Genomic DNA, 16530 nt, shown 5'->3' on the forward strand with positions numbered 1-16530 from the left:
ACATCCTAGATGTCCCTCAATAGAGGAATGAATACAGAAATTGTGGTATTTCTACACAATGGAATACTACTCAGCTATTAAATACAAGAAAATCATTAAATTTTGATGATTTCAAATGGATGAAACTAGAAGAGTGAGGTAACCCAGAAACAAAAAAAAAAAAAAAAAAAAAAAAAAAAAAAAAAAAAAAAAAAACAAAAAAAAAAAAAAAAAAAAAAAAAAAAAAAAAAAAAAAAAAAAAACAAGCATGGTATCCACTCATTAATAAGCAGATATTATCTGTATAATACAGAATAGCCATCTACAGACCTAAAGAAGCTAAACACTCAGGGAGACCCTTGGCAGGATGCTTAAATCTCATTCCGAATGTCAAACAGGATAGAAACCAGAAGTAGTGGAACAGAAGAAAAAGGATGGGAGTCTACTATAGAGGATCCTCTGAAAGGATTCACCCAACAGGGAATCAAAGCAGATGCCGAGGTTCAGGGTCAAACTTAAGGCAAAGCACAAAGAGTCTTATGGAGGAAGAGAGGGATGGGATTAGAGGGACATGGAGGGGACAGGAGCCTCACAAAGAGAACAAAACTCAAAGATCTGAGACTAAGAGGTCCTGCAGAGACTGATGCACCAATGGAGGACCATGCATGGAGAAGACCTAGACACCCTGTTCAGATGTGACCTATTGGCAGTTCAGTCTCGGTGTGGATCTCTGAGGGAGGGGATCAGGGACTGCCTCTATCATGAACTCAGATGACTGCTCTCTGATCACTCACCCCTGATGATGCAGCCTTGCGAGGACACAGAGGAAGAGGATCCAAGCAGTCCTGATGAGATTTAACAAGCTATGGGCAGATGGCAATAGTGGAGAACTCCCTTTTTCAGTACACTAGGGGAAGGGGATGAGGGGAAGAGGGAGAACCCAGAGGGTGGAGCTGGGGGAGTTGAAGAAGGGTGTTTCAATTGAGATATATGATGAATAAATTGTAAAGAAAAAAATTTTAAATTACCCAAAATTTTCAAATTATTTAATAATATGACATTTATAAAACATAAAGTTATACCAAAATTCTTCAATTATTTTATATGAATTGCCACAAAACTTACTTTTTCTTCCCTTTCTATCTCAAGTTGTTTCTTAAGGGATACAAGTTCACTTTTGATATTAGATAGTTCAGTCTCCTAAAGAAAAAAAGAAGATTAAGTGTGTAAGTGCTTCTACATATTTCTCAAATCAATAAAACTGTAATCTAGGGCTTCAGATAAATTCAACTCTAGAAGGAATTAACTCAGAAAATGTCCTTTAATAAATCATACATACGAAAGCTGATAATGGAACATAACTAGACTCAATGTAAATAAATTTCAATTTTTTTTTCAGTTTTCTCTAAAACTCAAAAACAGTACATGTACACGTGCAACAAATACATACACACACTCGTATTCTCTTATTCCACCAACTACTCTCCTTTCCTAAACATCAAAGCTTTAAATTTAGTTTAACTGACTTTTTAACACTTACGTTGAAAAGACACTTTAGGCTAAAACATAAAATAAATTGGAAAAGCATTCAACTAGAAAATAGGTAAAATCCTTTTAAATTCTACAAATCAAATATTATGGCTGTACTTAGTGTTATTCTTTTCCTTAATGCTGGTTATTTTAAGAGTTGCCTTTTATTGATACTTGTTCTGTATCTTACCAAAGCAGCTTTCACTGATGCCTGTTCTTGTTCTCTGCTTTTATAAAGTCCTAATTCTGAGTCTCTTTCTTCAACAATCTTATCATATTGGTGCTGTATTAAACAAAGAAGGTATTTTAGGCATATTAAAATGGAATAGATTATATTTTATAAGACTGGTATGCTACACCAGAGGAAAAGTATCATGATAAATTTGAGCAAATATGTATTTTCATTTATCATAGATAGTCTAACAATCTAAACATTGAAACATAGATAAGTGTAGGACAATGTCTAACACAAAAACAAGAAATGGTTATTTTAATTGGAAACATTAAATTTCATCATTTAAGAAGTCAAGCTGATTTGGTTAAGCTCACAATGTCCATAAATCTACTACTCAGGAGGCTGGAACTTGAATATCACAAGTGCAAGGCCAACCTGGGCTATACAGTGAGGTTCTTATTCAATATGAACATAACACCAAGGGTCTTAGAAAAGTGGCTGACTCCAAATCTAAGACAGAAAACACAATACAAGCCTTTAAAATTTTTGTCATGACAAAATGGAAGCAATCAAAGACTACTATTCAAGTCAAGTTAAAAGACCTGCCTATCAGTTTAAAAGGGCTCTCCCTGGACAAAGGCAAAACAACTTTTCAATACAGATTATAAATTGTACTGGACTGAAACATGCCAAATTTAAATCTATTAGCCTATAATATTATTTAAATTCTACACTCAAATTCTTATTGATAAATTACCTAATAGTAATATTAAATTCTGGTGCCAATTTTTAAAAATTGACAGGTGAGAACAACCTAATTCCTTTCCAAATATGAAGGAAAATGAAGCTTACCTGAAAAAAGAATTATTCAAACAATACAAAAATAAAAGGTACTCAGAACAAATATTAAGTCTTTCCCCAAGCTAAAGAAATGGATCAGCCATTCAAGGCTAGACTCACAACCGTATTTATTCTCTTTTTAAGAATTTATTCAGTCTGGTAAATGTTACATACATGTAGAGAATACAAATATTAATGAGAGATATCCTGGGAATGTAATTAATAAAAGATAAGTGTTATAAGATGACTAGAAGAACTCAGAAAACGTGACTACTTCTAATTACTATAAATGATAACAACAAGATATTTACTAGAGAAAGTGGCACCTTAGCTCAGCTTTGAATAGTTAAGATCTAAACCTACAGAAATAGGGGATCAATAATATTCCAGTTATAATTAGTTACTGTTCAAAAAATACTTCTTTGATAAATCAGAAGACTACCTTGAGCCAGGTGGTGGTGGCGTAGGCCTTTAATTCCAGCACTTGGGAGGCAGGCAGATCTTTGTGAGTTCGAGACTAGCCTGGTCTACAAAGTGAGTCCATGACAGCCAAGGCTTCACACAGAGAAACACTGTCTTGAAAAAGACAAAACAAAACTAAACATTTTAATAGAAGTATGATTTAAGTAATAATTTTATTACTTTAAATTACCTTATGTTTTTCCATAAGTGCTACCATTTCAGCTATTTTATGTTGGCATCGTAAATCACCTTCTTTCTGTAACTTTACCGCTTCATCAACGGTTGCTTTGGCTTTCTCAACCTATCAAATTAAAAAGAAAAAAAAATTTTTTTTCATTTATTGGTGTTGGCTCTTATACCACATTAAAAAAGTAAAATGCTACAGAGGGCCTCTGAAAGCCAGAAGAAGAAAATAGAAAACAACCTCAGAACCTGCCACAGAGGGCCTCTGAAAGCCTCTGCTGTGCAGACTGTCAAAGCAGATGCTGAGCCTGATGGCCAACTGTCGGGCAGAGTGCATGGAATTTTATGTAAGAAGTGGGAAATAGTAAGAGCTGGAGAGGACAGGAACTCCACAAGGAGAGCAACAGAACAAGATAATTTGAACACAGGGAACTTCCCAGAGACTCATTCTCCAACCAAAAACTATTCATGGAGATAACCTAGAACCCTGACAATGCAGCCACTTCTGATGAGAACTGATAGACTAAGATCAGAAAGAAGGAGAGGAGGACCTCCCCTATCAGTGGACTTGGGGAGGGAAGGTGGAACCAGGAGGGGGAGGAGGGAGGGGCTTATGGGGGGATACAAAATGAATAAAGTGTAATTAATAAAAGTTAAATAAAAAATTAAAAAATATATATATATAAAGTAAAATGTATTATAAACACTTTAATAAATACCTAAAAGTTGTTAATTACATGCTACTCAGTACTTCAGTACTTGCAATGAGACTTTCTACATCTGAGGCCGCCATTATACATATATTAAAACTTATTAAAAGCAATTTAAAATTTAACAGTATTTTTTTAGGTCTTTTTTTTTTTCCAAGACAAGGTTTCTCTGTGTAGCCCTGGCTGTCCTGGAACTAGCTCTATAAGCCACACTGGCCTTAAACTCCGTGATCTGCCTGCCTCTGACCCCTGAGTGTTAGCATTAAAGGTGTGTACCACCACCGCCCAGCAATTTAGAGCGAAACAACAAACATTTTTACCACAGTAAGTTCTAACATATTTAGTCTTTTCTACCTCTCCCAAAAGTTTTTCTTCTGATATTTTTTTGTCTTCAATTTCTTTCTGGTAGTTGTCAGTCCTGTCTTGGAATTTTTGCTTGGTACTTTCTAGTTCCAACTCTAATTTACTGACCTATAAGAAAGTAACATGAATTTTAGTTAACTCCATAGATTTCTTGAAAATATTCCATATTATTCATTTGTAGTTTTGTAAACCCTAAAAGATTCATGGAAATTAAGAATAAATCACTTTCTTACATTTTTCATATACTGAGATGTTTCATCTTTCACAGTCTATCTTGAGTCTTAAAATATGTATTTAGTCTTACCAAGCAATATAATATAAATGGCCATAGTTTTCATTTCAAAACATAATTAGTTAAAAATTATAAGTAATGCTCCATAAAAATATGTACAAGATTACACTAATATGTTCCATCAAATTCTATCAGCTTGCATTAAAGTTTGAATCCAATCTTTGAGTAGCTTTACGCTTTTCCTTCAAAGTGAAACATATAAACATACTATATACATGAACTTATTAAGGTACATAAAAATAAAAACGGTACACCACGTCCCTTGAGGTGAAAAGGACAGAGCAGCAATAGTAGCTATAGGAAGAGAAAAACTCACTGTGGCTAACCCACCCACAAAGGAGCTCATAAGCAACAATGTATGGTAACCCACAGACACACATAGTATGTACTCACTTTTAAGTCGACATTAGCCATAATGTATAGGATAGCCATGCTACAACCCACAGAGCCAAAGAAGCCAAAGAGGGCCCAAGGGAGAATACTTGAATCTCACTCAGAATAGAAAATAGACATCTGAAGTAGATGGAGAGAGGGAGCTGTGTTGGAAAGGGGCTGAGAGGGGTAACTGGGTGGAAGATTAGGGATGGGTGGGAGGGGGATTGGAGGAGGGAAGGACCTGGAGAAAGAATGGAAATTGGTGGTGGTGTGGAAATCTCTAGGACAGGGGATGCTCTAGGGAATCTATGCGAGTGACCCTACTTGAGATTCCTAACAGTGGTGGGGTGGGGTATGGAGGCTGAAGTGGCCACCTCCTGTAGCCAGGCAGGACTTCCAATGGAGGGAGGGTACACCAACTCACTCATAAAACCTTCAACACAAAATTTGTCTTGCCTACAGTAAGTATAGGGATAAAAATGAAGCAGATTTTGAGGGAGTGGCAAACCAATGGCCCAACTTGAGACCCACCACAGGGAGAGAGACAACCCCTGCCACTGTTAATGATACTTTGCTATGCTTATAGACAGGACATAGCAAAACTGTCTTCTGAGAGGCCACACCCAGCAGCTGATGGAAACAGATGCAGAGACACACAGCCAAACAATAGGCCAAGGTGAGTTTTAGGAAGTGGGAGGAAGGACTGAGGGAGCTGGAGGGGTCAAGGACACAAGAACACCTATAGAGTAAACTAACCTAGGCACATGGGGGCTCACAGAGACTGAAGCACCAACCAAAGAGCATGCACAGGCTGGGCCTAGACCCCCTCTAACATGTGTAGCAGATGTGCAGCATGGTCATCATGTGGGTCCCCTAACAATTGGAGTATGGGATGCCTCTGACTCTGTTGCCTGACTTTGGATCAGTTCCCCTAGCTGGGCTGCCTTGTCTGGCCTAAGTGGGAGAGAATGCGCTTAGCCCTGCTGTTACTTGGGTGCCAGGGTGGATTGGTACCCCTTAGAAGCTTCCCTTTTACTAAGAAGAAGGAGAGGGGAGGGGAGGAGGAAGGGGGCATGAGGACAGGACTGGGAGAAGGGAGAGGGCTGGGATCAGGCTTTAAAAAAAAAAGTCTTGGAGTTTACAGAGTAAGTCTGGCAGTGCCCACAGGTTTCTTACAAATGGATCTAAATCAAGACATTCCATTTGGTTAATATCAGCTAAGTTACAACTTATTTTCATGAAATCAAAGCAGAAAACCACCAAGAAAAATCAGATCTTTCACCAGTGGCAGAATAAGGTGGTCTTAAGACAATTCTTTGGCATCTGTTATGAGTCTATACCCAAAGATTCCTTCCCACCACCATCCACAAGTACAACCACAAGCAAATGCAGTTTATTACAAAAAAGGTGGGGGCCTTTCTCACAGTTATGGGTTCTTACCCTGCTGTTTTCTTCTTCTTTTTTAATCTTCTTTTCTCATATTTTTAGACAGGGTCTCTCTATGTATGTCCTGGATATTCACTATATAAATCAGGCTGGCCTTGAACTCACAGAAATATGTCTACCTCTGCCTATGTCTACTAAGTGTTGAGAATAAAGACATGTGCCACCATGCCCCGTCCTTAATAAATTTCATAATACTATTTAGTTGGTTAAGTTTTAATTCATTTTAATGATAAAGTAGCTCTTCTAACTGAAACCCCATGCATTAAAAAATATTCTACAGTTTCTATAAAGAATGCTTTTTTTTTTGCTTTCTCATATTCATGTAAATTGTATAGCTATGCCTCAAATATAATAATTATCAAGAGAGACAAAGAACCCTGAATTAGCACCTACAGTTCAGATTCACTTTACCTGGGAGATAAATTATAATTGAAGAAATATGTCACAGCAGGGGGACAAGAATTCCATCAGAAAGGCATAGATATTATTAACAGTCAACCAGAAGGCACTTTAAGGTACAATTACCAATATCAACAATGGCTTTGGCTCATCTTCTTTTGTTTCCCATGTAGCCTCCTCAAATTGGTTACAAATATCCTTAAGAATTGTTTTAGTAATATTTTAAACTTTTTATTATACTTATCTATTTATGTGGAGAAAGGGGAAGTGTGCTACCAGATGTATGTGGAAGACAGGACAACTTGCAGGAATCAGTTTTTCTTTGTATCATGTATACCCAAGATTGAACTCCAGTTGTCAGGCTTAGTGGCAGTTGCCTTTAGCTACTGAGCCATCTTGTCAACCCAGTATTTCATATGTTTTCTCAAACACTATTTATAAGCTCTTTTTTTGGGGGGGGGGGGGGGTTGTCTGGTTTGTCTGGTTGGTTGGTTAAAGTTTGTTTTTTTGAGACAGGGATTCTCTGTGTAGCCTTGGCTGTCCTGGACTCACTTTGTAGACCAGAGATCCGCCTGTTACTGCCTTCCTGAGTGCTGGGACTACAGGACTACAAGCATGTGCCACTTCACTGGGTTATATGTTCTGTTTTATATGTTTCTTCAAATACTATTTGTTTTTGAAATTTATACAATATTTTCAATATATGCATTCTTTCTCTTGCTTTTTTTCATTCAAAGCCTGGACCAAAGAGTTATGTGTATAAATACTATAGTTTGTTCATTTTCTCTGGTATTTCATTACTCATTATTCATATATATAACAGATTGTTTAGATATTTAATTATTCTTAAGACACTTTAAATAATCATATGTTCTTATGAATATCTGTGGTAGAATGTACAGTGATTTCCTATGATAAATATATAATATTGCAATGTCTGGATCATGGGCATGTTGCACGTTCAACTTTAATACATTTAAGTATTTAAAACTTTAAATTATGAATAGCAAGGCAAGAGGAATGATTCAGCTGGATAAGGAACTGAGCCACTGAGCCATAGCATAGCAACCTGAGTTTAATCCCCAGAGCCCACATAAGTATAAAAGAACTTTTGTGGATGTTTCTGATCTCAACATGTGGCACAACACACAAACACATACAAACACACACACACAGAGATCTTTTCAAACTTTAAAAAATAAATTAACACCTAACAGCAGACTATGACTTCTGTCTATTTCACACACCCATCATGAAATCATAGTATTATACATATGAAAAGGGGTGACTAGATATTTGAGTTCTAAAGCAAGATGTATTGATAAAGATAAAGTTAACCTTAAATGAATTTCTATCATATATAAGTATATAAAAATATATATGAAATATATATAAGTTCCATCTTGTTAAATGTTTTTTAAATTAATTTATTTTTTATTAATTAGTTTACTCACTTTGTATCCCAGCTGTAGCCTCCTTCCTCTTCCCTCCTCCCTCCTCCCCTCCCAATCACACCCTTTCTCCCTCTTCTTCTCCTATGCGCCTCCCCCCCCCCTTCCACTGATAGGTAGGTCCTCCTCCCTCCCCTTCCATCTGATCCTAGTCTATCAGGTCTCATCAGGACTGGCTGCATTGTCTTCCTCTGTGGCCTGGTAAGGCTGCACCCCCCTCAAGGGGAGGTAATCAAAGAGTCAGCCACTGAGTTCATTTCAGAGACAGTCCTTGTTCCCATTACTAGGGCACCCGCTTCGACACTGAGCTGCCATGGGCTACATCTATGCAGCGGTTCTAGGTTATCTCCATGAATGGTCCTTGGTTAGAGTATCACTCTCAGAAAAGACCCCTGTGCCCAGATTTTTTGGTTCTGTTGCTCTCCTTGTAGAGCTCCTGTACCCTCCAGAACTTTCTATCTCCCCCTTCTTTCATAAGATTCCCTGCACTCTGCCCAAAGTTTGACTATGAGTCTCAGCACCTGCTTTGATACACTGCTGGGTAGAGTCTTTCAGAGGCCCTCTGTGGTAGGCTCCTGTCCTGTTCCCTGTTTTCTCCCTCTTCCAATGTCTCTCCATTTGCCTTTCTGAATGAGGATTGAGCATCTTACCCAGGGTCCTCCTTCTTGCTTAGCTTCTTTCGGTGTATAGAGTTTAGTATGATTATCCTATATTATATGTCTAACATCTACTTATAAGTGAGTATATACCATGTGTGTCTTTCTGCTTCTCGGATACCTCATTCAGGATGATCTTCTCTAATCCCCACCATTTGCCTGCAAATTCCATGATTTCCTTGTTTTTAATTGCTGAGTAAGTAGTATTCCATTGTGTAAATGTACCACAATTTCTGTATCCATTCCTCAAATGAGGAACATCTGAGTTTCAAATTATTAATAACCACAAAAAGACAAAAAATAGAAACATAATAACTACATAAAAAATGTTTCCTTACAATAAAACTGAAGTACCAAAAAAGAGAATGCTATATTCATGTGAAAAATTTTTAACATACAGAATCAAAATGATTATATAACTTTAAAAACCACAATTAATAATTTTGCTAATGGACTATTTCACTGAACAAATGTGAAATACAATTTATCTGAAAGTATATAAGTCATATTTACAAACATTCAAGTTATTTTGTGGCCTCCACACATGCATGTATTCAGGCACACTCACACAGAGAAATTGTGTACTACTTCATGTATAATGAAGCAAAATATATGTAAGTATATACAAGCAAAATATGTATTTTAAGCGTATATATAAAAAAGTTATATTTGCTTTTTCTATCCTTTGTCTTATATAGACATTATAAACCTTATAAACTCCATAATTACATTTCTCCCCTTTCCTCCTTCCATACCCTCCCATATACCTACCTATCCCTGCTCTCCTTTAAAATTCATGTTCTTTTTCCACTGTCGCTGCATCCACACATGTGTGTATATGTACATAATACATATCTAGTTTTATAAGTATAACCTGTTAGTCTGTATAATGTTCTTTGTATGTATATTTTCAAGGCTGACCCCCATTTGGCACTGAACAACCAATTGGTGTACGCTTCTCTCTAGAAGAACACTCCCACTCCTGGCTTTCCTTAGTTTCCTATAGTTCTTTTTGTAGGAGTTGGGGACTCATGGGTTTTTCCCTATCCAATCTGGCATGTCCATTAGTGTCATCTTTATTCAGCTCACATTTGGGTAATTATGTTAGTGAAACTTGATGGATGTAGCTTCTGATGCTACTAGAAGACACAATCTCTCAGCAAACTTCCTTGATCCTCTAAATTTTACAATCTTTCTGGCCCTCTTCCAAAATGTTCCAAGTCTTAGGTGCTATAGAGACATTATAGGCTTTATAAATTCTCTAATAGCTAATTTTGAAAAAAATTTAAGCAGCAATGTACATATCCCTTTAAAAATTAAAGTGGGGGGATATAAAACCTGTTTTGTTTTTGTATATTTAGTATTTGCCATTTCTGATGCTTTTCTTCTGACTAATCTAGAATTTTATTTAATGTCATTTTCTTCAGCCTCAAGAGATTCTTTCAACACTTTCTGTATCATATATTTTAATGTTATTTTTTTCTGTGTTAAAACTCCTAGTGTAACAGCTTATTTCCTAAATCATTTTATATATGTCATTTCTTTGTTGTGCTGTGTTGTATGATATAATCCCAACACCTCTGCTGTGGGGAGCAAAGCAGCTGCAGTGCACTGCGAAAGCCAGAGACCCTCCTTCCCACCACAGGCTGCCAAGACAGGGGCTGTCAAAATGGCAGCTCTTGTTAGAGGAGAGACACGTCCTCAGCAGGCACTGTCCATAATGACCTTTCCTGCCTCAACCTACTGTCATCACGGGAGCTGTCTATGGGGACAACCTCTCATGCCTCAGCCTATTGCCATGGCCTCCTTTGGTAAACTCTGTAAACCCTCAAGGCAGTAAAATGGCCAATCCATGCTTGAGGAAAATCCAGCAGCCTGGCCCCTCTATAACTGCAACAAAGGTCATCTCCAGCCCTCAATAGGACCCATCCCATCCCACCTATTAATAGGTAAAAAGTCTGGGTAAAAAAAAAAAAAAAAAAAAAAAAAAAAAAACACCAATCCCTGAGCAGGAGAACCTACCAATACCTGAACAGGAAACTCACCAATGCCTGAGCTCCCCAAGCTCAAGACCTAAAATGCCAACAATCTTCTATCTGGAAATCTCTATCCTGGAAAGCTCCAACCCATAAGAAATCCTATATAAAGTCTGTCTGATGTTCAGTTCCCTGCTGTCTTCTCCCAGGAGTACAAGCAGCCACTCCTGGATTCATCCCTCCTTCTCCTGAATTCATTCCTCCAATAAATCTCTTTTAAGACAGAGATTTATTACTTGATATGACTCTCTCATCAAACAAAGCAAAAAAAAAAAAAAAAGCAATGAAGGGAAGAAATAGTGGAGAGTGGAGCAGGACTGAGGCTCCTGAGTTCCTCCACTCAGGTCGGGATACCCTCCCTTGGGAGCAACAATGCCTCTGCTTAGGGGGCTTCCTCTCAGAGCTGTGTGGTGCATGTGTTCCTGTACCTCAGAACATCCTTCCACTGGGACACTGTCCCACCACAGAGATGTGTAGTTCCTGGGCTCCCGAGTCCTAGGGCATTTTTCCTCAAAGTTGTAACAGTTTCATTAGGAATAATTTCTTCCCTCAGAGCTGTGTGGTTCCTATGCTTCAGAGTACCAGAATATTCTTCCATCCAAGAAGGGAGGCCAACAATACCAGGCACATAAAATATTTCATACTACAATTTTTTTGTTTCATAATATATTCTACTTTTCAGCTCAAAGTCCAACTTTTATGCTGCTTTAGGGTCATTTCTTAAATGATTTTTCATGCTACTAATAGATATTTATATAGTCTTCAATTTGGGGCTATTTTAAGTAATAATACTGCTATAAATAGTTTTGATAATTTCTGTCTCTAGAAATTGGTGCATAATTATAGAATATATCTATTGACTACTTTTCTAAAGTCTTCAGAAGATCATAATTCTTATTTGCCTTTTTATGACCATCTTTACATTTCTTTTTGCAAGTACTACTTCAAGATATTATAAAATACTTTATTTTCATCAAAGTATTCATTCAATATGTTGACAACGACTGCTTTCCACTAAAGATTCAAAAATATTTATTGGATACTTAGTATCAATCATTGGCTAAGGACATATAGTACAAAATTTGGCCCTGACATCATGAGCTTATCATTTTCTACAAAAATGATAGGTCTCAATCAACCCTTTGTGCAACAAGATAATCATATTTTACAGTAACCTGCCCGCAAGATATACTGGTACTAACAGTGGCACAAATGTTATGAAAGTTATCAACCAATTTCTAACTGGATTTGAGGCCCACTCCAGGAGCTAGAATCTATACCTAACTCTACTAAAGAAGTTAAGAACCTGAAGCATAGTCCTAGGAGAAAACCTAGTAAATACTATTATGTTGCTAAAGGAAAATAACAAAAATGACTTCTAATTACATTCTGCTACACCTATAGATCAGTGCCTCGCTCACCCCTCATCAGAGAAGCTTCTTCTTACAAAAGATAAGAACTAACATGGAGACCCACAACTGGGACTATGCAGAGTGAGAGACTTTGAAGCACTCAGTCTTAAATGAGATGTCTTCATCAAAGCCCTCCCCAACAAGACTCAGGGATCTATGAGAAAGAGGAGGCAAAAAGATTGTAAGGGTCAGAGTGATGGATGAACTCTAAGAAAAAAATGTCTGCCAGGCACAACAGAAATGATGAGAATATGAATCCACAGAGACTGTGGAAGCACACGAAAGGCAGACAGAGTCCCAGCACTAAAAGGAGAAGTGGACACAAGTTCCCACCCTACCCAAGAAGTTATCTGTAACTGACACTCACTGACAAAGGAAAAACAACAAAATGTCTCCAACTGAGTATCACTGGGTGTACTAACACGCTGCAGGGCAGGCTCCGAACCCAAACATCTCTATAAGCCTTTTTTAAAATCATACTTTGCTTCGCTTGGGCATTTTTTTGTCTTATGTGCCATTTTCTTACATATTTTGATTTCAGTTTTTAAAGGGTTTCTGTTTTTTTTCAAAGGGGAAGAAAAAAAGAACAAAGTGTGTGAGCAGGGAAGTAGGTAAAACCTAGAAAGAACTGGGGGAGGGGATAAACATCAAAATGAAATAAAATTTTAAGGAAAAAATATACAGATTCTATGCTTAATTGCTTTACAATATAGGTAAAAAATAAAATAGCATACACACATATACATAGAGCATGCTCACATTTATTTTTAAGTTGTTTAAATTATTCTGACCCAGCTAAATCACAATGAACATCATATCACACCTATAAGAATTAATCTCTCCAACCCAAATATATACTATCTGAGCATAGCCATTAAATTATAAATAGTATAGTATTTCTAAGTTTTCACATATCTACTAGTATTTAAGAAAACAAAAATAAAAATGTACCATACCTTTATTTCATATGCATTCAGTTGTTTGTTTTCCACTGAACTCTTCTTTTTTAAGGTTTTATTCTATAGAAAGATTATCATAGTTAGTATTAAGGCTTACTAACTGGATTTGAGACCCACTCTAGAAGGGTGTGATAGTGCACACCTTTAGTTCCAGTACTCGGCAAGGTAGAGGCAGGTGGATCTCTGTGAATTTAAGGCCACCGTGGTCTACAAAGGGAGTACAGGACAGCCATGGCTGTCCTATCTCGAAAAACAAACAACAACAAAAAAGATCTACAATGTCAATGACTTACACTTAAATCACTAGAAATATTTTAGTATGTTTATGCTATCTTATAGGTCTATATAAGTGAGTATATAACCGTGTGTGTCTTTCTGTTCCTGGGATACCTCACTCAGGATGATCTTTAAGATAGGATAAATATACTAAAATATGTGCACCTAAAGAAGATAAACAAGAAAGAGGACTTGGAGTAAGATGATCAATCCTCACTTAGAAAGACAAATGGGATGGGCATTGGATGTAGAAGAAAACAAGTAACAGGATAGGAGCCTACCGCAGAAGGCCTCGGAAAGACCCTACCTAGCAGTGTATCAAAGTAGATACTAAGACTCATAACCAGACCTTTGGCAGAGTACAGGGAATCATATGAAAGAAGGGGGAGTTAGTATGACGTGGAAAGGATAGGAGCTCCACAGTACCAAATATATCTGGGCACAGGGGTCTTTTCTGAGACTGATACTCCACCAAGGACCATGTATGGATATAACCTAGAACCTCTGCTCAGATGTAGCCCGTGGTAGCTCAGTAATCAAGAGGGTCTCCCTAGTAAGGGGAACATGGACTATTTCTGACATGAACTCAATGGCAGGCTCTTTGACCTCTCTACTCCTCCCCAAGGGAGGAGCAGTCCTACTAGGCCACAGAGGAGGACTCTGCAGCCAGTCCTAACCTGATAAAACAGGGTCAGATGAAAGGGGAGGAGGTCCTTCCCAATCAGTGGACTTGGAAAGGGGCAGGGGGGAGATGAGGGAGAGAGAGTGGGGTTGGGAGGGAATAAGGGAGGAGCCTTTGTAAAGTAAATAACCTGTGATTAATATAAAAAAATAAAAATTAAAAAAAGAAACTAAATAAATAAATCACCAGAAATTAAATCACTGCTCTCTAAAACAATAGTGAAAACATTGGGATGATTTGGGGAACATTTATATTAATTAAAAAAACCTACCTCCTGTTGAAGCTCTTCAATATACTTGCTTTTATTTTCAACTTGTTTCCTTAAATTATTACACTGTAAAATTATTTTAAAAATTAATATTCTGATAAAAACAAGCAATCTCAAACTAATAAAGTATCACATGAAGTAACATAAGGCTTACTTATGATTTTAAATCATTGTTGATATAAAAATATACATTTTTATAAACACGAGTATATAAACATGATATTTATTAATCTATTTGATAAACATGAACTAAACTTTTAAATGAAATATGCCCCTTGATCATCCTTATGCAGAAGGCTGGATCATATTACTAGAAGGACTGAGAAAAACATCAGCAAAGGCAACAATAAAAATATTGTCTTCTTCATTACTTATGATTCTCTCATTATCATTTTTGAGAGTCTCGTGTTATTAGATCTGGAAGCGAAGCACAATATATTCTACCTCTTCAGACTTCTAATTCCTCTTCCTGAAATAGCAACTAAGCCACTTTTTAATATATTACTTAGTGTTGTTATTTCATCCAACTACATGCAGAACTAAATTAAAATGTATTACTCCAAGGAACATCTTAAGTACCAAAAAATGAGAACAGATTTCTAAGAGGCCCTAAAATATCAGATATATAAATTGTTCTAATATCCATTAGAGAAAAATAACTCTGTCTCTCTCACACACACACACAAAAAAAACACCTCAGTCTCCTTCATTAGTACCAAATATTGTTAAATATTTTTCTTGTAATATTTACATATGGCCATAGTTAAGATTCTGAATATAAATTAATTTATATAACATTGCTTTTTATGTTTACAAGTGATTTCTTTTTTAGTGAGTGTCTCACTATGTACCCAAGCTTACTTCAGACCATGGTCTTCCTATCTTCGCTTCCAATAAACTGGGATTACAGAGATACCACTGTGGCTGGCTACAAGTGGTTTATCTAAAATTTTGCATGTCCAAAGCCCAACATTGAGAACAATTTCAAAAGAAAAGTTAATTTTAAAAAAGCTACAGAAAATATTAGAAAGCATGTCTTTGATATTTACACTGATTTGACACATTGGCCCCAGGCTTGATAACATAGACATTTAAATACAAACACTGAGACAGTAGAGTTGGGCCCATTTTTATAAGTTTGAGGCCAGCTGGGTCCACACAGTGAATTCCAGTCAAGATTACACTGTAAGACTGTCTCAATAAATAAATAAATAAAAACAAATGAAACCTCAATAACAGGTAAAAATTATCTCTACATAAAATTTTTATTTATTAAAATATCATGCATTTTATTTAGGCAGAAAGGCCTCCTCATGGTGAGCTTCCTGAAAAATCCACAACTATTTCATTTACCAATTGAAATAGTATCCAATTCTCAAGTGGAGAAATTTTTTTCTCCACTTGAAAAAAGTGATGCTGATTATCTGTTAGAGGTCAGGGCTTCAGACAGTGAACTACAGTTTCCAGACAATCACTCATTATATGGAAGATTAAGTTTAAGTTTAAGATTAAGTTTAATCTTAATTAAGATTAAGATTATAGAACAAGTTGTATAGTAAGATTAGAGAAAGTCAAACCCAGATAAACAAAATTCACTTCAAATAAAAAGAGCAGAAATTTTTCTGCAGCTCAATTTTAGAAATGAGCAAAATAGCTTATTTCTAGAAGCATGTTGTCATTTTAAGACTATTTGCAATGAATGTAGCTACTTATGAATATAAAATTTTAGAGAAGAAAAGAGAAAGCTGAATGTTGTAAAAATTTTGCTCTTTAAAGGTCTATTCAAAATTGGTGAATCCAGATTCTCTTTGAAAATATACCAATAAAACCACTGTATTATTCCTCAAAGCCTTCTAAAAGAAAATAATAGAAAGGCTGGTCCTTCAAAATCCAGTCATCTATTTATACAGGTTCTTAATCCCAAATATTTTTCATAATTTGATAATACCTTATTTTCTAATATCTTCATTTGCTTTTCTTTCTTTAAAACTTCACATTCAATGCTTCGAGCCTAAGAAAAATTTATTTGAAATCAT

At 36.4% G+C, this 16530-nt stretch overlaps 1 protein-coding gene across 1 annotated transcript in view; it reads right to left on the minus strand.

The window, feature by feature from the left end:
• The window catches only part of Sycp1 (synaptonemal complex protein 1), a 93322-nt gene that overhangs the window by 24105 nt on the left and 52687 nt on the right, over positions 1 to 16530 (minus strand). The window contains exons 21-27 of the mRNA XM_055628333.1: positions 16443 to 16505; positions 14498 to 14560; positions 13266 to 13328; positions 4234 to 4350; positions 3177 to 3287; positions 1700 to 1792; positions 1105 to 1179 (exon numbers count right to left, since the gene is read on the minus strand). Of these exons, the coding sequence (XP_055484308.1) occupies positions 1105 to 1179; positions 1700 to 1792; positions 3177 to 3287; positions 4234 to 4350; positions 13266 to 13328; positions 14498 to 14560; positions 16443 to 16505 (585 nt within the window). The remainder of the gene's footprint in view (positions 1 to 1104; positions 1180 to 1699; positions 1793 to 3176; positions 3288 to 4233; positions 4351 to 13265; positions 13329 to 14497; positions 14561 to 16442; positions 16506 to 16530) is intronic.

The sequence above is a fragment of the Psammomys obesus genome, unplaced genomic scaffold (genome assembly GCF_907164565.1).
Source record: "Psammomys obesus unplaced genomic scaffold, mPsaObe1.curated_primary_1811, whole genome shotgun sequence".
Classification (NCBI taxonomy): domain Eukaryota; kingdom Metazoa; phylum Chordata; class Mammalia; order Rodentia; family Muridae; genus Psammomys; species Psammomys obesus.